At 41.6% G+C, this 24,111-nt stretch overlaps 1 protein-coding gene across 1 annotated transcript in view; it reads right to left on the bottom strand.

Moving 5' to 3' along the window:
- Nucleotides 1-5: 5 nt before the first annotated feature.
- The window catches only part of ARHGEF28 (Rho guanine nucleotide exchange factor (GEF) 28), a gene marked incomplete at both ends in the record, with an annotated part of 93,409 nt that continues 69,303 nt past the window's right edge, over nt 6-24,111 (bottom strand). The window contains 5 exons of the mRNA XM_010009442.1: nt 6-117; nt 16,481-16,781; nt 19,406-19,870; nt 21,637-21,684; nt 21,771-21,809. Coding sequence (XP_010007744.1) covers nt 6-117; nt 16,481-16,781; nt 19,406-19,870; nt 21,637-21,684; nt 21,771-21,809 — 965 coding nt within the window. The remainder of the gene's footprint in view (nt 118-16,480; nt 16,782-19,405; nt 19,871-21,636; nt 21,685-21,770; nt 21,810-24,111) is intronic.

Genomic DNA, 24,111 nt, shown 5'->3' with positions numbered 1-24,111 from the left:
CATGCTTGAGGTTCGCAGGCTGGTTGTTCAGCAGCAGTGCATCTACCTGTGGCGGCTGGATGGATCCCTGGTTTGGAATGCTCGTCTGGGGACCCTGGGTCTGCGATGCATTCAGATCTGTAACACACAAGAGAAGGACATGTGACAATGCATCTTCCACCATGATATCTGTTCAAGTCTGCCCACTGTCACCCAAGTGACGATCATTGTCACTACTTTTACAGTAAAAGAAATTTATATCCATACTTCACTAACCAGACACATCAATGGAAAGGCATAAATGCAACCAGAGTTGAGCTAGAGGGAAACGTGTAGCACATAATTAGCATCTTTAGTAGTAGTAGTATAATTGTAAAATTAATACAGTTTCCATCATTACACAGAACCTTACTTACAAGCCTTCCTTTTATGGATGAAAAAGAATCAGCTGAGTAAACCCAGTTGAAAGTCTACTTGACTAGCACTTGCAGTCTGTAACTGACGTATAACCATTCAGCTTTTTCTGCCAAGTTTATCTGTGTTTATTTGCACAAACTATCTACGCTATTCTTGTCTCAATCTTTTAGATGTGATGTGGAGATACTTGCACCCAAACACTAAGAAATTATTTCACAAGGATCTTGATCTGTTATCTTTCCAATTTTCTCCTGCAAATGCATAGAATCAGGTGCTTGTTTTCCAGCATTGAGCTCTGAAGATTTTTGTGAAGATCTGTGTGCTATTTAAAAAAAAAAAAAAAAAAAAAAAAAAGAGAAAGAAATGTATATATAACCACAGTTGGGTTTTCTCCCTAGTCACCTTTCTGTAACGCTTCAAGTCCTCAGGAACTACAGTTTAGTAGTTGGCTTTTCTATACATCTGTATTTCTGTGAAGCAATTTTTACCATAAAAACAAGCTGCATAACAAGGGAGTGTGTATCCTTGTACCTAGGAATGAGAAAAGTCTGCAATGGACAAGCTGCAATACTTTTCATTGTAATCTTAGCCCAATGAACAACTGCTGCTAGTACATCAGAAGTGTTAAGTTCTTGTTCTTCCTGCTGCAAAAATGACTCTGAGGAAAAAGGGGAGCTTGGCACCCCTCCCACAGCATGGGTAATGCCAGAAGCAAGCAAACCCAGCACTGGCTTCCTTCAAGCCTTGGTCATTCCTGCAGACCTAAAAAGGCATTTCCTGCTCTGGTCCCTACCCCTTCTCACACGTACGTGCAATGAAAATCTGTTTTAAAGGCAATGTTTGGATTTTTACACACCTTGTCACTCTAACTGGTGGTAATTTAAATGACACCTGCTCACATTTAGTAATCCTCAGCACATGTGGCTTTCACTAGTCTTGTTCACTGAGGCAGGAGTTTAAGGCAAAACAAGCTTGCTGGCACCCTGCAAGGCCTAGGCTCCCTGGCTGCTCCCCGCCACGGGCTGTGCGTAGCAGTGGGAGATGATTATGTGATGGGCAAGCGGGAACACATCATACTGCTCCTTCTGCTTCCGTGTCTTCTCCTCTTTGACATTCACACAGCTGTGGGGGGGGCAATCAGGCTTTGGGGCTTCAGCTCTCAGTGTAAGCCACATGCATGTTTTATCTGCTGCTGAGACTGTCAGCAGCAGGGGCAATGCATTTATACACGAGTGGTGCTTGGTCATGGTGTGATGACACAGGATCTTAAGAAAATTAATCCCAAATTCCCTTTCTTTTACTGTTTTATGCTCATTTAAAGGATCAAGTTTTGATCTTGGTGAAAATCCAGAGTAAATCTTGACTGCAGGCAAGTTATTTGCAGTACACGACACAGCAGGATTTCACTCCCTAACTTACTTGAACAGCAACTGCTTTATTAAAGATGACTTTTGCATTTATTTCTTTTTGATAGCCATATTAAGAAAAAGATTACAATTTGCAGCAACAGAGGAAACCAGAACTACACTATGTTTGCTCTTCTTTATGGAAACTGGATACTTCAGTTTTATTTATTTATTTAAAAGAGCCCTACCACTGAAAGGTCCTCAACCTCTAGACTCGTATATTTTGGGGTAACTTTACCCACATTAATATTCCTTTTAAGTCCTGTGAGTCTATTTACCTTAACAAAGTTATGCGCATAAGAATACCAAGCAGTAAGCACTTATTTGAAAGATCTGTTTCCAAAGTTTATGAAGTACATAATTGGAGAAGCCTAATTACAAATTTGAAAAAAGCCCAGAAAAGAAAGAGAAACACTTTACACGCCGTTATTTTCCAGCATCAAAACTGAACAGTAATTGCTTCACCAGTTAAAACAGTAGCTGTTTCCAGACCATTTCTCATTAACTGTTACAACTCTACACAGCAGAGCTAAGCAGTGGAAATTGTCAGCATTCTAGAAAAACAAAACAGATTCTGTCACTATAGAAATAAATGACTTATCATTAGTTTAGCTGCTTTTATATTTATTTTATTTCATTTTATGGCCGTGTTCAAGGCCAGGTTGGACAGAGCCTTGGGAGACATGGTCTAGAGTGAGGCATCCTTGCCCATGGCAGGGGGGATAGAACTAGATGATCCTAAGGTCCTTCCAACCCTAACCATTCTATGACTCTACGAATTCTAAATTCTGTTGCATTCAGAGAACCCAAACAGCAAGAGAGCACCCACGAGGTGAAAGCCCAGTTGGCAACGGGGTGACAAGTGGCTTCCTGCACTGAAAAAGTTGTGTTTAATCCAACTGAGGAGGGAAGGTTTTGTTTCTGGCTGTTCCTGGCTGCAGGTGGCACTTAACACGGCTCTGCCTAATAAAAGCACAATGTGTCCATAGGGCCAACATACTCAGTGTGCTGGTGGGGAGGGTACCCACTGCCTCCCTGCCCGGTGCAATGCTGGACGCAGCCGAGCCAGGAGACCAGCTGGTATTTGCAGGCAGCAGTGTGACGTGCCCCAGAACAGCTGCTTGGGGATGGTGGAAGAACTGCCAGAATTGGTAATAACAGTCTCAGGTGAAGGGAGAGTGTAGAAAGGGGACCAATCCACCAGCCAGCACTGGTTCTTGTTACACACTGCTTAGCTGCCAAGAAGCCTCCCCTGGGCTCCCTCGTACAGCACAGGGAAACCAGCTGCCCTCAGCCCCAAGCAAAAGAATGGTGGGAGAAATCCTCCTCTTAAAAAGCTCTCCCAATCAGGGAAGAAACCTCCAGAACCAACCTGGAAGGCATCAGCTGCTGCCTACTGAAGAACTCTTACAGCTTAGGATGCTCAAACAAAATAAAACAGGATAGGAAACAAACCAATTGTCCCTGCAGACAAGTGGGCTGCTACTGGAAAGCAATGGCCAAGAAGCATTCCCATGCTCCCCAGGCAGCTGGAGCACCCACAAGAACCTCCCCAGCTCCTCTCCAGTCCTGTTCTCTGCTCTGCTCTGTTCTCTGTTCTGCTCTGTTCTCTGTTCTGACACTCACAACTTGGTATGGATCAAGAGCCAGGTAAAAAAGGACCACGGGCCTTTTATGAGTCTCCTTCATTCTGAAATCATTCCCTTTCTCTGAATCCAGCATTTACTTGTCCTTTTGCTTCCTTCCAACCTGAGCAGTGATGCTCTGGCAGCCTGTGTTCAGCTCAACAGCGCGCCCACCAGACCAGCACCCACATCAGCAGCACTCAGCAAAAGTACTCCACTGCCCCTGCCTACACCCTTCTGCTTCGGCCGTCTTGCTCCTGTACCCCTTGCACAGAAAGGGCAAGTGAAGGTGAATTTACCTAGCCACAGCCTTCCTCCTGACAATTTACACCTAAGGAATATATTTTTTTTTCATATTTATAAAAGTGCAGAAACTACTCCCAGGTTTCCAAAGCTTTAACAAAGCTGAGCTGCAGCTCAGACCCTTTTGCAGGGTCTTCTTCTGTGAGACTCCCATCCCCTCTCCCTCCCACTTCTGCAGCAGCCAAGGGCTGTAGGCTTCTCACATCATCCCAGCCCCCGGAGTTCATGTGCAAACTGAAACACCCTTTAGCTGCTTCTCAGGTGTGCAGAACGCCTTTCTCCTAGAACACTCCAGGCAACTCTTTCCTAAAGAGCCAGAGCCAATCTGCATCTGTACCATGTGTGCTCTTGGTACACCAGATCAGAAAAATCCACTCTTTCAATGTTGGGCTGGTCAAACTCCCCAGCCAAGAGGGATGTGGTTGAGGCTGCAGACCAAGTACTAGGTGATCTGTGACAGCACTTCAACATTTTGGGGCCATGTAGCCAGTTCAGCACAGCAGTGCCACACCACAGCACAAAGTAAGTCCAGCTTTTTCTCCTTTTTACCTTAGCTGAGAGCATTTAATTAAAGAAAGAAAACCTGGGCATTCTCTTTTGTCTGACCCACCAATTTTCTCAAAAGGAGTTAGAGGCTGTTTCTAACAAATTCTGGGATAATAAATCACAAATTGTCTCATGCACATGGACACATACTGCCAAGTCCAACATTAAAAACAAATCCAAGTTTTCCCCTATTTTCCACGAGTTTAGCTCCAGTACCATAAGCATAGGAATCAGGAAACTGCAGAGAGACACTCTACTCCCCCAGAACAAAAACACTTTCCTAGGCAACCCAAATACAAGATTAATGGCAGACTGCATGCCTGCAGCGCATGGGGCCAGCTTTCACAGCAGTCTTTGAGGGGACCTCAGTTCTCCAAATGTGGTCTGGGTCCAAACTCAGAGAAACGATAGATCCTGGCTGAAAATACGCTAATGTTGTAATGAAAAGGAAAAATGTGGCATTCCACATCCTAACTACCATACCCTACCCTTCCTGTAGCACTAAGTGATGCAATTAGTGGCATCAAATAAACTTCTGGGAAGGTGAAGGACAAAGCAGTGGCATCTGCAGGAATCCAAGATCAACACATACCAAAACAAACAGAGCCCCTGCTCCGGGAGAGTGAGGGGGGATACAAAAGCCAAGTAAACAACTCATTACTCACACTGATTCTCACCTTCTGTCTGTTGTCATAGGTTGTAAGCACTTCCACATCAAATAAATGCCACAGATTTTCTCCTTCACCCCTCTTCTCCCTCCCCATAGGATCAGAGCTCTTCAGGTAAGCCTGGAGTGCCCACAGTGATGATTTTGGGCAGGGAAGGAAGACATTATCAAGGCACTGTGAAACATGCCAGACAATAAAACCCCACAACCTCCCAAGTTTCTGTGATTCTAGTAGAAAGTCCTCAGCTGTTCTCCTTCAGCTCTGACCCTAATTTCACAGCATCACAGGACAATTCAAGTTGGAAGGGATCTTAGGAGGCTCCTGGTTCAAAATCTTCCTCAGAAAAAAAACCCAAAAAAACAACTAAAACAAACCAAAAAGGGGAGCTTTGGGGAAAACTCATTACATGGATTCATGGATTTTGCAGAAACTGCATATACACACTGAATTAATTTGCTGTGACTTTGAGGTATCTGTGTCACATGTTGGTCCTCTTCACAAAATAAAATTTCATTAAATGAAGAGAGATGCCATTTTTAGCAACAAATATGTTACAGATTGTCAAAACCATTATTCCTTTGACAAGAAGATACAGAAGATACAGAGTTAGGTTTCAGTTTTACCACTTATTTATAATAACTGGTACCAGTTTCTATACCAAGCTCATCTGGACTGACAGCTGACACATCAACTTCAGGCTAAAGCTATTTGAAATGGCAGAGCTGCTGCATTTAATCTCCCAGCTGGCACTCATGCATAATGCAAAGCAAAAGCAGACACCTAAAAACTGATGTTAAGTCTACCGGGTCTGGGATATTCAAAGGAATCCAAGGGTAACAGGCTCTCATTTGTCATTACAGTCCAATAGCAAACAGCAGCCTAACTCCCATGAGCTCCCCTGAAAGTCCCCACCAGCAAATCCCACCACACGTCTTTGTCTTTAATGATGCTCCCAGCAGTTTTCATGCAGGTTCATTAGTGACAGTCAATTCCCCAGGGAAGTCCAGGCACCTTGGCCTCTCTCTCCTTGCTCCTGGTTAAAGGCACTATGACTGCTTTTGATAGTCTTCAGCGCTAGTAAGACTTTCCCAATTTGCAATGGTTCAGTTGTTTATGGAGCTGATGGTTGGTGGGAGACAGGGAACACCATGCAGCAGCACCAAGGCCCTTCGCCCTGAACAACAACCACACCACTGCTGCTGCCACATGGGTTCAGACCACTTGGTACAGAAAAGGCGTCCATACGCTTTGAGGATCTGAGGACAATTACCAGCAGTTTCACTGGGAGATCTCAGACACCATCGAGACACCAGGCCATCGCACATCAGTAAATCTGACTTCACAGCAGGAACTGAATTTGGTACTGGGAAAAATATTCTGACCCTGAAGCTGCCAAGGAAAGGGGAAGCCTAATCCATTTCCCAGCTGACTGAATAAGGCAGGAAATCAATATAAGAATTTTAATGCTATTTACCTTTAACCAGCCCAACCCTGTGAAAAAGCAGCAGCTGCATTTCTTAGGCCAACAAGCACCTTCATGAATAAGAGGTCTTTTCACAAAAAGCAGATGAGCAATTAGATTGTAACAGATCCTACGTTAATTAGTCTCATCAGCTTCTGGAGCATTTTTTTGTGACAGGACAGAGAACAGAAAGAAGTCAAAGTCTATGATGAATAAGGTCAGCAACATAACTTCTCCAAGTGTACTTCGGATTTTTGATCATGGTAAAATTGGGAATATCATTATTCTGCATGTTTCTGTTCTTTGTTTAGTTGTTGGCTTAGGTAGAACAATGAATTTTCAGGTTTTGACTCACAATTCTTTAGAGAAAGTTTGGTCTAGAGAATTTGGACCAAGTTCTTGGCTAAGACAAAAATGTACATTTAATTCACCAAAACTGCTTTATCATAAAGCTCAATAATGGTTCCAACTCATTTATCTGATACTTGTCTTAAAGCTCCAGGTTTTGGAGTCATGAGATGATGCAGCCATCTTTTCTTTTATTAAAGCAAACACAATATTCTAACACTGGTGTTATCAAAGACAAGGTTATAAAAACATCTCAAGCTCAGTCACTGCCAGTGTAACATAAAGTTCATAGCATGCCACTAGGTTAAAATAATTTAAAATTTTAACCTACTTACATGGTTATCTTATCAGTTGTGTTGGCTTTAAAGCACACATCTTCTAAGCTATTTTTGGCATGCTGGTTTTTAATGCATATCAATAAGACAGACTTGAAAATAGGTCTGACTTGAAGTCATAACTTGTCTGTGCATTGAATACCCACAGTTTCACCTTGGCAGCTGTCTGCTTCTGCTTAATTTATTTAGGTATAAATTCCCTATTAAACTGTCTTTGTGCTAAGCTTTGAAGCTTTAGATGGTCAATTACAGACACACACATGGTCCAACAGGTATTCCACTAACAATGAACACATGTTTTATTGACCTACTTCTTTTCCAGCTCATTAAACACAGCTGCACTCCAATGATCAAGAGAAAATAACCATAAAACCCCAAGAACACCCTTCCTACAAAGGATCACAAGGAACATGACCAGCTGCCAGCACGGAGCCACTGCTCCACCCAGGGCAGTGGTGCAGGGCACTTCTCCAGGGGCCAGGGTGAATGTCTGTCCACTGACAACAACAGTGGGGAAGCATTGGGAAAATCCTGCAGCCTCTTCGTTCAGGTGTCTAATGTGGGTGTATCTCAAGTGGGCTGCAACTGTTCCCCCCCAGCGCATAACGTGGTGAGAAGAAGACATTTGGCCAGTAGGTTGAAGTCAAAACAAACTGCAAGTCAGTGGGTAATGCTACTGCTTGAGTGTTTGCTGAAGAAACAGAAATCCCATAAAGTTACAGACTCAAACAGCACTTCCAAAGACTTGGCAGGCAATGAAACTAGCCCTCCTTTCTGCCACCAGCCAGCACATCCCCATACCTCCCTTACCCACTGTCTCCATTTGCACCCTACAGGTGAAATACTGCCCTGAAGATTCCTCTCCTTCCCTCCCAAAGAGAGAAACAGTTAACATCAACCCTGAAAAAAACGGTGTCTCTGGCACATGAATTCATTCCCTTTGAAACAAAAGGGGACATTTACACATCAAAACTATTCTTCTGAGCTCTCTGTTACCACAGACAGACATTATTGTGCTGATTAACTTTGCTTCATATTTTATGGATGGGTTTGGGTTGGTTGTTTTTCTTTTTTAAATACACTTCTGCTTTGAAATAAACATTAAACCTGAGACCTTGGCAAACAATAGGCTTAATCCCCAGCTCTTGGCCAGTCTTCCAGGTGCAACACAAAAGAGCATGCTCTGGACTTCGGCAAACATTTTCTTGACTAGAAGAAAGGCACAACTCTGTTACAAAAGCTGAAACAGGAAGGTCATTTACAAACCACTCTCAAGCCTCCTCCAAAGCACCTTGGTTTTCATGGTAGTTACTCAACAATGGACCAGATCCATCATATATTACTCATAAAAGCTGACGAGATCAAAACTCAAAGTAAGTAGCAGAGAAATACTAAAGCAACAGAATTGCTGCAGAAGCAAAAAATAAGGCAAAGCACCTGTTTCAAATCAATGACATGCTAATCTTACCCTTTAATAGAAGCTGCTGCTTGTTGATTAATGCAGAGAAAAATACGGGCATTAAGGTAGAAAGGAACATCTGAAAGAAGCCTCTTACCAGATAGTTAGAGATACTTGTTCTTCCCAAGCTCAAAACAGGGAAATACTTGATAATTTTTGACTGCAATTTGAGTATTAGCACAAACATTTTTAACTATTTTTAGTCAGGTTGTCAGGAAGTAAATGCACTGATGTTTTCTTCTTGCAGTCATTGAAAAAAAAAAAAAGCAAAAAAACAAAACAGAAAAAATTAAAAATTTACACATTTACCAAGTTTCGCATTGTAAGCATGGTAAGTTTCAGAGTGTGACTGAATATTTTGAAATAGGTGCCCTTTTAAACTGTTTGCTAAATGCTTTGTGAACATATAACTGCTGTGAAAATAGTCTGCAAAAAAGCTAATGGGAAAACTGTACACCAAAGCCAGAAAAAAGCACAATTATCAAAGCAGCATGTGCCTCCACTGCTTCAGCCAAGTGTTTTCCTGGAGTGCATGGAACATACTTGGATCTACTTTCCTTTCTTCTGTTCTCATTTGTCTCCACTAGGGCAACACTGGTCTTACCCTTAAGCCTGAATTCACCAGAACCTCCTTCTGTAGACCCTGGCTCTGCTTTGTTCTGACTCCCGCCAGTCTGACCTCCTTGATCCACGTGCTGCAGCCCTGCAGCAGGTCCCATCTCACCACTCCACAGAGAGGGCCAACAGCAGAAAAAAACAAAAGCGATGCTATGTTTTAAAATACCTTCCTGCAACATTTTCACCTTCAGTGCAAAACTGTGTTTAACACAGAAGCCTTTCTTAGGCAATCTTCCTCTTCCCATTGCCACTGTGCCATAATGGCAAGTTCCTCTGCACAGGAGATAGCCTCTCTTCCATTCTTCCTGTCATCAACAACTATCCTGCAGTTCTCAACCTCAATTAAAAAAATCTCTTTTCATCCTTACCAAATATACTAGTTTCCCTATCTGTCATGTATTCTTTAAGGCAGAATATATTCAATGACTTTTAAAGGCACACAGGTTTTTTAGATTTTTCTATTGCAGACCCTAAACAAATACAGTCAAATCACATTTATTTTTGTATCACTTATGTTCCAGCTCTAGATCAAACTTCCCAGGGACACTCAAGGAATATCAGCAGGTGACTCTTGGAAGTATTCGTATTTGATTAAATCAAAACCAACTTCCAAACCAGCACCAAGGCTCCTCCCCTCTACTGCCCTGCCAAAAATTTACACCCAAAGGAAAGTTTTCTATAGCATCTGAGAAGGCAGAACAAGATACTCCATGAAATTTCCTCCAGCAGTTTGGCTACAGCCAGTATAATTTATGTGGAAGGCAATCAGGTGCTCCTGTGATGAATGCCAGTAAAAGACAGACAATCTTCCCCGGTTTTTCAATAAATATTTAACAGCAGATGCTGTTGAGGAGGTTTCATATTACTAAGACTTCATTACTTTTACACAACATGCTACAGGCCGTTTCCTGGAATATGTAAAGTATTATACTAAATAATTAAAATTAGATTGTACTTTAAAAACTAAGCCAGACAGATAAACTTGGTGATTCAGCTACATGATTTTACAGGGTGTGTTTGCATATTCAGTATCTTGCAAAATTTGATCATCCATAAACAGCTTCTCCCAGCCATTAGAATGCATTATTTATTCACACTTGTGCATCTATTTCAGGCTCTAATTCCATTACAAAACATATTCAAAACATTTTTTATGTACTAAAGCAGGGCACGCAACCAGGTCTCCACCTACAGATCACATTACCTTACGAAAACTTGGACCTCACAAGGTATCTTCCTGACATCAAACAATAAGTAAGACTCTTGTTTTGTGACTGTTTTTCCTGAGAGATCACCAGCTTCCCTGCATACCCACTGCCAAAGTCACAGCTCTGCACAACCCCGAGCTGGAGCTGCTTCACCTCAAACAAAAGTCGCCTAGCAAAGGACCCCCCATCTAGGGTCTTCTGCATCAAAACCTGCTCCTTTTCTTCCTTCTACTTCCCTGAAACCTGTATCTATTGGAACAACCTTACCCAAATAAAGAATAAACCCACATGCAAGAGATAGCACCCAAACAATTCCAGTTTCTTCAATGCCAGTAATTCCACTGACTTCAAAAACCACTGCACCGAAGTTGGTGAAACTGTGAATATGAGGAAAATAAGAAAGGCTTGTCCGTCATCCTATTGTTTAAGAAGGCTTCAGGCAACAAAAGCCTTGAGTGTGGTGGACAGACTTACACCAACACCAGTGATATCTCAAAAGACAGGGATGGACAATCTCTTCACTCCATCACCTTAAAAATGTGCACTATTTTAAACTTCCCTCCTCATGAATAAGCTCTAAATGAGAAGATTTTAGAAAGAATAAAATCAGCACAGGAAATTCTGTACTTATATTAGCATACAGAATAAAACTAGAATATCATTAACTGCCTTAATTAAAAGGTTATGCAATACTGCTGCATCTACTGTAGTTATATTCAGAAATGACAAATAGTATTTTGAGATAAGAAAATTAGTAACAAACTACAAAACCCTAGTGCTGCACAGCTGAAAAGAAACTGTTACTTGAAATACACTAATTGCAGATGACATATAATGACTTATTTTTCACTTCAGTATCACACTGCCATGTGATTTAATCCCCTTTGCCATCTGCTTTAAACAAATGGCAGTGTTATTTCCAAGAGGAAAAAAATAGTTCCCCTGTGATTCACTTTCACCAAGTATCCCATAAACACTGATGTCTTATGGCAGATCACAAAACTTGGTGTTCCGTGGCATGGAGAGGAGGCAAATCTGGTGTTACCTATTGCAGAGTTAAAAGTAAGATCTTACTAGTTAAAATACATCTTGGGAGATTCAAGTGCTGATGTTACTCAACTTCATATTCTTTCCATTTCATTTTATTTTCACTGTAACTTATGTCGATCACTGAATGGGCTCTGGGCTCACCTACATAGCCATCCATGCTAAGAGTGGAAGGGGTATGTTGAATACAGAAAGGGCAATTCAGAATTAATTGCATGTTCTGAAGTTGGCATCTGCTCAACTAAAAAAGACAAAAAGCTTAAAGTAGCTCAAAAATACACATCTGCTCAGGACTTACAAAGCAGGAGCTCCCTGGTCATGTCATTCTTTACTTCTAAAACACTTCTCTCCAATACTCTTCTCAAGTGAAAAAACAACAAAGAATTTGCTCACTGTGCAGGGCAAACAGTGAAAAGACAGCGCTATTAAAAATATTGTGAAACACACCAAAAAAATTCAGAACAGGCAGAAAAGCATCTTCACATTCCATTCCACAGGTGGTAAGGGGTTGGCCTGTCACTGGCTATGAAAGATGCTGTTTGAACAGCATGAAGTGTGTGCTCTATGAGGCACAACTACGTTCCAGCTCAGAAGATGTGTGGGTCAGATGTACTCAGAAGGAGTTCATACAGCAGCAACAGTAGAGAGATTAACTCACAACAGTCACATATGTAGAACTCTCATGACTTTTTTTGTTGGAGCTAGTCATTATTTAACAGGTTCCAACTGACGAAAGTAGTCTTATTCAACAAAGTCCTCAACATGGAATCCCATTAACCATCTCCAGTGCTGGCAGCAGTAGCTATGCATATTTGAATAAGGCCCTGAGTTACTGAGTTTCAACCCTTGCTAAAATCCTTGCTGATTTAGAACCACAGGGAAACAGCTTGTACATCTTCAGATGGTTTTTAACACTGTAGTGCAAAGCATATTTCACCTGTTTTTATCACACTTGCATCAGCTTTACATTGGATACCTCTTCTGACTACAGCAAATTCGTCCTACACAAATATGAGAAAAAGGTCAGGACAGGACCATCCTCAACCTCCCTGATGTAAACATATGCAGGTACTTTTATACTATGTCATTAGGCCATAACCAGTGTTAACGTAGCCAAAAACTAGCATGTTGTGCTAAACCTCATCTCAGTTACCAATGGGAAACTAAAACAAATTAATCTCATCTACAGTTCTAAGCACAGGTTCAATAGAGCAATCACCATTAGCACAATCTGCCTGAAGGAAGTTTCTTATAAAGAATATGGAGAAAAAAAATGGAGTTACAGGATACTACACATTGTTTCTGGGGGTTTTACTTTTTCTATTGCAAATTAAGTATTTTACATCTCTAGAAACCACTTTCTTTGATGAAAACCACTATAAATTGATTATTTGCCAAAATCAAACTATCTCATTTGCATATATACATGTATGTACTAATGTTGTCCTTTAAGAAAGACTGATCACATTAGTCAAGTAGAACCCTATTTCTGCTCCCTGGTTTTGGCTGTTTATGGAGATCACAGGTTTTTCTATGTTCCACACACATATTTGAACTGTGTTTATTTTCACTACATCATGCATAAAGATCCTTCACACTAAGACTGCAAACATCTGCAGGGAAAACATCTCCCACAATCAAGTTTCAGTGCAGTTTTCCAAACTATCACTTTTCAACTCTACTCCTGGAGCTACAACATCTGAATTAAAAAAAATATAAATAAATGAAAGGCAGTAGCAGCAAACAATACCATTCACTTCAAAGCTTAAAAGAATTAAAATTGCACTGATTCCTGAAATCAAAGAGGTGAATCCATAGGTAAATCCTTAGGCATCACTTCAGCTAGTAAACCTGACATGTCAATTAAATGCAAGAGTAATTTATTCAATTCTCAGTCTAGTCTGACACAAAACCTGTACTTCCCCTGACTCCTAATTAGCCAAAGTACTTGTCTTCTTTCATGCAGATAATTTCATAACCATTAGTGTAAAGCATTAACACATTTTTCTTTCAATCATATTTTCCTCCTGTTGACTGACACACCTTTTCTAAGTGAGTGTACTCATGCCAGTTTCAGCTTTGTGGGAACTTGCCCCAAGGTCTTTAGTAAAAGTTCCCTCCCATACACATAAAACAATGATATATAATCATGATGCTAGCTATGTGAAGAGACATATATCTCACCTTAGAAAATATGAATGGAAAATCATGCAGTGGAGGAATGCAGCAGTTTCCATTTTTGTATATTTATGAAGCTTAATTGCACAGTACTTAACATACAGTAGAATGCAGTATGATTAACTCCTTGACAAAAGTTCAGGTGATGCTTCTCATTAAATAATTTAGGGGTTTTTTGACAGACTAGACTTCTTACAGGATGCTTAATAATTCTAGGAAAATAAATCAAACCTAAGAAATACCTTTTGTGTACACATGAAGCTTAATATATACAAGATCTGGCCATGTATGTATTTGGTATGTGGCTATTTCCACTAAACCATAATAAGTGTTGTTTCTTAGTTCTATTTTCACTTGCACTTAGAAGTGGTTTTTTAAAGATTATTATGAGACTTTATACATAGATCTGGTTGAAAAATGCACCAAAATGTCATGAAACATTAAATATTAAAAGTTTCAGCTAACTTTAAAATTCTTTCTAGTCTTCCTCTCATTACATCTCTGTTGGTTTACCTCCACAGTGACTGGAACTCACTATATCCTACAGAAGTGTCAGGAAATCAAGGTACAAGTAAAAAGTATGGCCAAAAAAAAAACCAACTCAAAAAACAAAATCGAAATCAGCTCCCTTGTATGAAATGTCCATACAGCCCAATTTGATTCACACTGTTTAGGAACAAATGATTTACTTCATTTCCATGTGCAGAGCCATTTGCTGGGGCTTCTGATGCCATCTGTCTTTTGGGGGAAGTTTAGCGTTCTTCTCACTCCCTGTTCCCCATACAGTAGCTCCTGATGCATGACAGAAGCAAGTCTGAGTCGTGCAAACTCATGCAATGCATGATCAGAGCATAAAATACTTGTCACCCTCCAAAACACAAATGGGACTGTGGAATGTGATGGCACATCTCTCCTGGGGGAGGCTCCCAGCCCCGCCTGCTCTAGCAATACGCTGGGGAGTTTCACAGCACCATCTGAACCATCAGGATACTGCAAGGACTTGCTGCACTGCTTTGCCAAAGGTACCTTGTGACTCAATCAAGGCAGATTTTACAGACATTACTTAGCCAGAGAGACTTATACTAGCCTGTTACTCTACCTCTTGGGCAGGCCTTATAGCCAGGGCTCGTCCCTAGGCTGCTTGAACTGGAGCACTGCCCTGTTACCAGGGCAAGACAAGGATGTCTACACATGATGCAGTGACAACAGCCGAACACAAAGTTGGCCCATTGTGGGTGAAAGGCATCTTTACACACAGAAGCTCCACGAGCTTATCTCAGAATCAGTGCAATTAAACTGGTACAAGCCAGTTTAATTAAACCAGATGCTCTTATGTGGGCTCAATAGAAAGTATCCTGGTTAGCTTGCATCTGAACATTTGCCAGTGCAAACTAATTCGCTTTTGAGAGGTTTAAACCCACATACGTTTCTTTTCAAATTTGCACTAGCTTAGCTAACCTATTACTAAAATGACAACTTCAGTCAAACTAGAACAAGTTTCACCTGGCTAATTATTTAGGGTTTTTTGGTTTTTTGTTTTTTGGGTTTTTTTAGAAATATTAATCTCTTTTACTAATCAGCTTGTTTTGCTGATTGTGGTGATGAGACTAGACGGCCCTACCTTTGATTATAAAATGCTATTTTGGCAATCCACATACCAAGGACTACTAAGACTGTAGTGGATGCCTGCTTAATACGTTACAAGGAGTACAAAGGAGCAAGTTCCTTAATCAAGGACTTCATTTGAACATCTTCAAGATCTGACCTAAGACAACAAAACAAACATTGTACCTGTTTATGTTTTCAATTCCTGATCCTGCTGCCCACTGGTCTTCGCTGTGACCTGACTTTCCTACAACTGGTGTGAAGACAGAAGTTACCTGTAATGCCAGCTGCAGAAAAATAGGAGCTCAGGCACTTCTGCAATGTTGACATACCATGCCTCACCTGAATTTCGCAGCTGTGCAGAAAAAACCCACCAGTTGGCTTACTCTGTTAAACCAGAAGTGTACCATTGTCCCCTAAGACTTTTTGGCTGTTGTGTTTTTACATGCTGCTCTACAACTCACAATAAGAAAAGAATGAAGACACCAAGTAAGATCAAAGCTAGCATTGTGTAACATGAGAAATAAACCCCAGATAGCCTAGAGTTTGTCACTAGCATGTTTTTCAGTCCTTCAGGGAATTTTCAGCGCAATGCAGTGCCTAGATAGGTGGACTCCTCCACTCATTTTGGTGGCCACCATCAATAACTGCCATGCAACCTACTATCTTTGGGAGTTCCAGTAAAATACAAGAATAACAAAAGGTAATGCAGTACTAGCTATTTCACTAACATGGAAACTTACTGTCAAAGATTATCCCTGATGTAAATTTCTTTCCATAACTACAGGGTCTTTCAAGATACTCTCATTTCATTCTAAATGAAGAAAGAAGGTGTTTTACTGCTGATTATCATTTTAAGATGGTAAATCAAAAGCTATTCTAACTAGAAATCATCGAGTAATAGATGCATGTTCTAAAACAGCCAATAAAATGCAGTTGAAACAGCAAGAGTGACTTTAGCTTAAAAAAAAAAAAAAAAGTCAAACAGCACTGGAAAGGATTTGGAGAGAACAACATTCTCAGTACCATTATGTAGACACAAACAGGGTTTGTGATTTTTCTCTTTTTCCCAAAAGTTTTCTATATTTCTGTTCTGCTCATTTCCTCACCTATGCTCAACAAATACGCAAAGAAGCATGAAGGTTTTTTAGCAAAATCTATTGCTTCCACCATTACCAAAAAAACGAAAATGAGCTGTTTTCATTCCTAGGACTATAAATTCTAAGAAGTGGCAAACTGCTCATATTATCTGTTAATTAAATGAAGTGTTAATTACCATTATTAAAGGCATCCTTGTTGCTTTTGCAGGAAAATGACATCTGCTGGTAAGGACCAGTGGACTTCCACAGTGCGCTGCTTAATGTTGACTGACAAGAAGTATCCATTTTGAGGTCCACCTGATTTTCACTAGTCCATGCAATATCAGAATTTGAGATGTTCAGCCCATACACACCATCCTCATAAATGAGAGAAGAATCTGATCCATTGAGACTGCTTAGAGACACACATACTACAGCTTCATTTAAGTACAACATATTTTCGTCCTGTAAGCTGTCCGATTTATCATTTCTCATTACCTGCAGAAGGGGAAAAAAACCCAGAGAACAGCATTTCCACCTTTGTCTGGCACCCGAATCATAGAATCATAGGATATCTCAAGTTGGAAGGGACCCATAAGGATCACTGAGTCTAACTCCCTGCTCCCCGCAAGACTACCTAAAACTAAACCATATGGTTATGAGCATCACCCTGAAGAATCCTTATACCAGGATACATAAAATTAGCTGCTAGACAGATGGGGATTTATAGCAAATAGTCACATAATTTCCCAGAAGTTAACCTCAAAACATATTAAATTGGATGTGTGTTCAGGAATAAACAGCAATAACCTAGTACATTTTGCCTTAACTCCCCTCAAAACACAGGCACTGAGTAATAATTGTGAAATAGCAAAGAGCTGCTACCTAGGATGCACTGAGCTCTGCTGTTTAAAAATATTAACCTTTCAGAGGGTTAATATTTTGCCTCATGGCTGAACAAGGCACCACTTCACATGTGTAAATCTGTGTACACTGCAATCCAAAAATAACACTGTACCTCACGTAGACAGGTAATCACAGAGAGCAGGACTGCAGTACTGAACCTGGAGATGGCAAACAGCATTCAGTAAGCAGCCATGGCTCCCAGGGGCTGAAAATGCAACTCCTGAAAAGACTCCCTGCCTGCAGGTGTTGATATCAAGGCCGAGCTCGCAAAAAAGCTGGAATAGCAGTGTGAGTTCCTGCAATGTTTGGCCTTTCAAAACTAGTGAGGTTCAGTGCAATGGCATAAACACTGGGCTGGAAATACTGCCTGACTTGCACACCACTCAGCCAGCCCTGCTGCTACAGGGAGCATGGTAGTGGAAAACGCAGGACACAGGCCTGGAATGTATGTAAGCCATGCAGTTTACTTGAAATAAAAATACACGTAGTCTCACACATGAAATACCAGATTAAGAACTACTACTCTTTGAGACTCAACATTTCATTACTTTGCCTCTTCACCTCTGTGATCCTGGCTACCCATGCATCAGTCTATCATCCTTCAACTTACTCTCCTCAACAGATTTCAAAAGTTCTATCCATGAAAGTTCAATTTTGGTTTAATAATCCACTTCTTAAGCACAGCCTGAAAGTCAAAATTGTACCACAAGCTATATACTAGTAAGAAGTGGCTTCATTGTTTGGGCTGGGCGAGTGTATACAGAAAAGTCGTGTTCACACAGTGCTCACAAAAGCTGGATGAAAAGGAGGAGGTCAGAGGCCAATCCTTCACCCCCTCATGCAGGCACAGGCTTAAACACTGAATGGTCACTGCCCATTACGGGTCAGTTGCCAGCTGAAAAACTAGGGAGGTAAGGGTCTGAAGAAAGGCTCTACAGATTTCCTTGTGAAAATGACAACCTCGGGGGAAAAAAAAAAAAATTGTTTGGGTCAGAGAGCTTTCAATATATGCAAAAGCCAGGCTAAATATTTTTATTTTCAGGTGCTTTAGAGAACAGTAAGGGAAATCATGACCTTACCCACCAAGACAGGGACTAGCAGGTGAGCACTCAGACATCTGAGTTCAGAGGCAGCCTCTATCCTTCACCCTCAACAAAAACTTAGTATTTTTAGTATTAAATGCTTAAGCAGCTTCAGAGCTACATTAAATCTAGCAAATGCAGCAGCAAAGCATAATAAAACACAGAATCTAACACTTGTAATTTCCACCTCCTCAATTTAATACCCACCAGCCTAAATTTGGCTTCTATAGCACACCCATCTTAAAATCACAGAATGATTTGAGACTGGAAGGGATTTCTAGAAGCCATCTGGTCCATTCCCTCTGCTCAAGCAGGGCCACCCAGAACAAGCTGTCCAGGACCACGTTCAGATGGCTTTTGATGATGTCCAATTATGAAGACTCCACAACCTCTCTGGCTAACCTGTGCCAGTGCTTGGTCACCTTCATAAGAAAGAAGTGTTTCCTGATGGTCAGACTTCCTCTATTGCCTTTGGTCCTGGGTGCCACTGAAAAGAGCCTGGCTCCATCTTCTTTACGCCCTCCATTTAGGTATTCATATACATTAATAAGAACCCCTATAAGCCTTTTCTTCTCTAAGGCTGAACAGTGTCAGCTTTTCCTCATAGGAGAGATGCCCAGTCCCTCAAAACAAATTTACGGCCCTTCAGAGAACACTCATCTGCCTCCCTTCATTCTAATCCCCCATTCCCTATACCATAGTTCTATGTCTCTCTTGTACTGGGGAGCCAGAACTAGACACAGCAACCAGGTGTGGCCAGAGGGGATGGATCACCTTCCTTGAGCTACTAGCAATACCTAGCCTTTTTTGTGGTCAAGGCACATTGTTGTTTTATGTTCAACTTAGTGCCCACCAAGACCCACGGGTCCTGCAAAGTTGCCTTCCAGCTGGGTGCCCCTTTCAGTATATATGGATGCATAGGGTCGTTCTTTCCCAGGGGCAGAACTTTGCACTTATCCTGGTAGAACTTCATGAGGTTCAAATAAAGCCCTTGGATATGCCTGAACCTCAGTTTTGCACACGCTCACTCATTACATTACCAACCAACAAAACCCAGACATACTAGTCTATTCACCAAGTAAAGTCTCTCTAGGTCTGCAGTGGGGGATATAATTACAGCAGGGAACCACACACCTCATATCTCCCTGTGGATGACAACAGGCTACTTTGAGGACCATGCTTCAGGTGCCAGAGGAGCTTCTTCTGCATGTTTATACTGTCTCTTTCTCTCTCCACCATTTTCTGGCCCTCCTGGAGCCTCTCCAAACTCTGCTGGTATTCCTGCAGCTGCAGTGCCAGCCCCTGTCGGCTCCTGTCCAGCAGTTCTTCCTGGCACCTGCACTCCCTCTCCCGCTGCCCCAGCTGGTCCTCCCTCGCCTCCTGCTCCCGCTGCCGCTGGTCGCATTCTCGCAGCTGCTGAAACTGCTGCTTCAGTTTGTGTATGTTGGCCAGCTCCACCCTTTGTTTTTCCAGATTTCGGTATTTCTCTTGTTCCAGGAGTAGGTTTAGCCGAGAACCATGGCCCCGACCAGTCTTCTCATTCTCTTGCAGGAGTAACCTATGGAGCTCTCTGTGGCTGTCCTGGATAGCTAATGCTGCCTAGACACCACAACAAAATTAGACACAAATGTTTAAACATTATCATTAATCCATTTCTGTATTTTTACATTACGTAAAAATGCTTCAACCTCCTATAACATCAGCACTTAATGTTTTTGGGGATGTTATTCCTCATGGAAGTAGGGAAAATTCTGTGTGCATGCCTTTACCAAGAAATGCTTCTAAAAGCACTCAACTATTTCAAGCACTTCTAATGCAGCTTCTGGTTTACACTTAGTGTTATTATATAAGTTTATATTATAGCTGTGCATATGCACTACACTTACAGCTGGGGTCCTGTTCTGTCAGAAGATGTTAAGACACATAGGAAAAATGATTTTTCATGGTTGAAGAGGGCATTAAGGCACTGGGAATGCTACACTCACCAAAGTGTTCCGAACATAGATGTGGCTTATACAGTTAAAACTGTACTGTTTCGAGTACAGCTCTCTCCAACCTTAAGGCTGTCCTTGCTAACTCTGCAACAGCACAGTCCTACTAACATCAGTCCTACAAGCACCTGCCAACAAAGTCATGTCATCAGGGCCGTACTGCTACATGCACTTGACAGAGGTATCTGTGCTGGCAGAAATCTGTAGTAATGATTTTGGTTTTGATGTTTCAATAGTTTACTTTATAACTGAGAGTGCTACATTCCATCCTTAACAAGGATGTTGTGACATTGTTTGCATTAAAGACTGTGACATCTTTCAATAACACAAAAATAAATAGCTGCAATTAAGAAGAAAGAAAAGCAAGAAAGCCCTAGGTCTGCTGAGGCACTTACTGCACAGCCTATCTTCACAAGCTGACATGGGAATTTACTTCAGCAGACATTCCCAGAGAATTCCCACAGCCCTGTTTCCCCATACCCCGGCGTTTTTAACTTAATGCAATGTGCAAATCCCACTTTTCTTGGCTCTCCCTCTAGTATTGAGTCAGTTCCAGTGATTTATAAACAGGGCAAGGACAGGACCCTCTGCTTATTTTTCTGCACCTTACTGCTAATTCATGGTCTGAACAACTAAGGCATGATCCCAAGCCTTACTTTACTGCCCCTCTGGTGTTCACCTATTTGTTTTTCAATTAAAAAAAAAAAATTGCCTGAATTGCAAGCTTTTTATTTTGTTTTTGCATTGTTCCCATTTCTTTAACTTCTAAGACCAAGGTTTCCAGGATTATTATAAAATATGCTAATGTTAAGAGGGTCTAAACATTAAACATACGCAAATGAAATAGTTAAAAATAAAACTGCACCTAAATAAGAAAAAATAAGTCAAACTTAGCATGAAAGTGGCAAAAATGTGAGACTAAGGCCCTACAGAATATATACTATTATTGAGATTCAAATATCTCAAATGAGTTGAGTTTGCTCAACCTAAGTGGAAGAGGCACTGTTTACTAGTAGCCAGGATATTATTCTGAACAAAATACTAACATTTTTCAATATTTTGAACTATAATTTCAGAAATCTGTACATGAAATTACACCAGTTCAGCTGGAGCTATCATCATTTTCCCCTAAATTTTCTGACAGTACACATAATCTTTCTGGGGGCAGACTGATCTCCAAGCAAGTATTATTCAATTCTTAAGAAATCTCCCACTGATACAGGATAAAATATACTGTATGACAACTTATTCAACAGTTGCTACAGGTAAGTATAGTCTGACATAATATCTATAAGGAAGGCAACTTGAAAACAAACCTTAAGACACAAATTATTAAGATTAATTACTTTACAAAGTTAGCAGTGGAGTAGTTACCTGCATACTGTACAAGAGACGGGTTAAGTTCTGGATTGCTTGTACAATCTAGAAAATAAAAGAGGATTTTCAAAGGTTTGACCACTGTAAACTAAATACTTACTACATTCTGTCTGGGGTTTAAATAAACTCACCTCTGTCCCTGTAGATCCTGGGAAACTCATACTTCCTCCCTAAAATAAACACATGTTGCTTTATAAAGTAGCTTTTAACTTCAGAATTGTATCATCTAGGTATTTCTTTTAAAATAGAGGAGACATTAGTATCACTAATATATGCAGTGCTGAGTCAAGTATTTTTGTGGGAATGTGAAAAAAGACAGAAACAATAACCTATGAAGACTAATAATTCATCAACACTGGAGTTTCCGTGGAAATCACTAGAGATTCTAAGCACAACTGTAAAAACAAAAATATTTCATCCACAATTTTAATCCTCTCGTGACTAATGCTACACAGAAAAGGCATTCCCATTCATTCTTTGTTTACTTGACAGTTTTGAAATACAGTAACCAGACTTCTGTACATACAGCACAGTGGGTTTAGATTACTTATAGTAGGATGAAACAGAACCAGATTCTTCAAAAAAAGAGATATTAATGCAGCAAGAAGCTAGCAGATGTCACATTAGGGGGCTGCAGTGAATGCCTTAGATGTACTGTGAGGTGCTGAGCAAAGGCTGTGTGCCCGCTATACTCTGCAAAACACACCAGCGTGGTTACTGTTGTCTGCTGCAGTGAGGCTCAGCCACTTCACTCTCTCCACCTTGCACCCCTTTCCTAAGAAGCTTTCTAAATTTATGGGGTGAAGCCACCCTTAATCCCTGCAGCATGAAAAACAGCTCCTCTGAGAAAGATAGGGTGAAACAGTGGAGAAATAAAATACAATCCCTTCTGAGGCTACGCTGAAAGACTTCCTGTATGATTTTTCACCTTTTTTTTTTCAGCGGAGCAGGGGAGGGTTTGAGGAATATTTGTGCTCTCAATCTGATTCTCCTAAGTTCTCTACTGAGTCTCATTTTCCACCACAGAGAGCAAAGCAGCTGCTCCATTTAGCTGTGATAACTGAAAATGAAGATGAAAAAGACCAGGCCCCAAAACACAGCTCAACACAGACAAGCTAGAGGGAAATGGAGCACCAGCTGCAGCATTTCCTCCCCTCCTCTACTCTCTTGCGCTCTCTCATTATCTCCCTTCAGTTTTTCCCTCCATTCCCTCTCCACATCTTCACCCTCTCCTCTACTTCTCACTGCACCCTCGAGCCACGTAACTGCTCAGCAGAGGACTTTGCACGGATATCCCTGTAGAGCACAAGTACTGACACAAGGCAGCTCCACTTCCTTTGCAGGGCAGTCAAGCTGGTCAGTGGGCAAGAAGGAAGTGCAGGGCCAAGAGGGACAGAGAGAAGAAAGAGGTGTTGGCAGGGTGAGGAATAGTAAGTGTACAAGGGATAGTCCACATGCTGAACAAGAGTGGGGCTTTCTTCAGTTTCTGAAGCCCTTTTTAAATTTAATACAGGAGGTGTACATGGGGATTGAAGGCTTAGCTGGCTTTGGCCAGCCCAAGAGCCTGCGGTCTCACTGCAGCACCACTTGAGCACTGGGCAAGGAGTCCAAGGCAGGTTTTAGTCATGCTAGCTAGAGTAACTGCCACTGCACTGCTACAGCTTCAGCACAAGCCCCAGAAGTCCAGCTAGGTCCAAAACACCACATTCAGCTGTTTAACATGTGCTGTGGGTCACCACCAGCACGATAGCACTGTGGTTCAAAGTGATGAGCAGCACTGGAGATGAGGACGGTCAGATCCCAAGGCAAACTGCATGCACAGTGCCTCAGACAATTCCCCAGAAGTGCGATTAAAAGGCAGGAGCAGGGGCCATGAGATGGACCTCTCACAGCTGCCCACCTGGCAGCCTATGTGTTGCACAGACAAAGCTCTGCCTTCTGACGTTTGGTCAGCATGTAACCCCCAAATTCCCGAGCTAGAGGCTTCCGCTCCGGCTGCCCTGCTCTGGGTTCCACAGGCTACCTGGCCCGAGCCCGGTGCTGCCACCCCACAACCCCAGGACGGCACATCCTGCGACCGGAGGCAGGCAGAACACCCTCCGCCCTTGAAAACCCTCGCCTTGCACGTTTCGTTTGTTCCTTCTGCCACCTCCTGGTAAGTCTGATTCTAACGTGGTGAGATGTGACGTGAGCCTCGGCCAAATAACAGGCCAGACCATTACTTATACATTTATATTAATTTCTGGTGGAAGCGTTTGCTACAGGTCCCTCTGGTCCAGATGCAGCTCAAAGCTTAGCTAGCTTCCACATTAAATGAGGTTGCTCAGGGCCTTCTCTAGGCAAATCTGGGAAACCTGCAAGGATGGAGACCACAACCTCTAGACAACCTGTTCCTTCTTGATCACAGTCACAGTCCTATTTCCTTTTTTTAAAAACTTATGTATGGTCAGAATTTCCCTTGCTGCAACTTGT

This window comes from Nestor notabilis, unplaced genomic scaffold (assembly GCF_000696875.1).
Source record: "Nestor notabilis isolate BGI_N333 unplaced genomic scaffold, ASM69687v1 scaffold5872, whole genome shotgun sequence".
Lineage (NCBI taxonomy): Eukaryota > Metazoa > Chordata > Aves > Psittaciformes > Psittacidae > Nestor > Nestor notabilis.
Note: the sequence above shows the minus strand (reverse complement) of the source record. Positions and strands in the feature narration are given on the sequence as shown.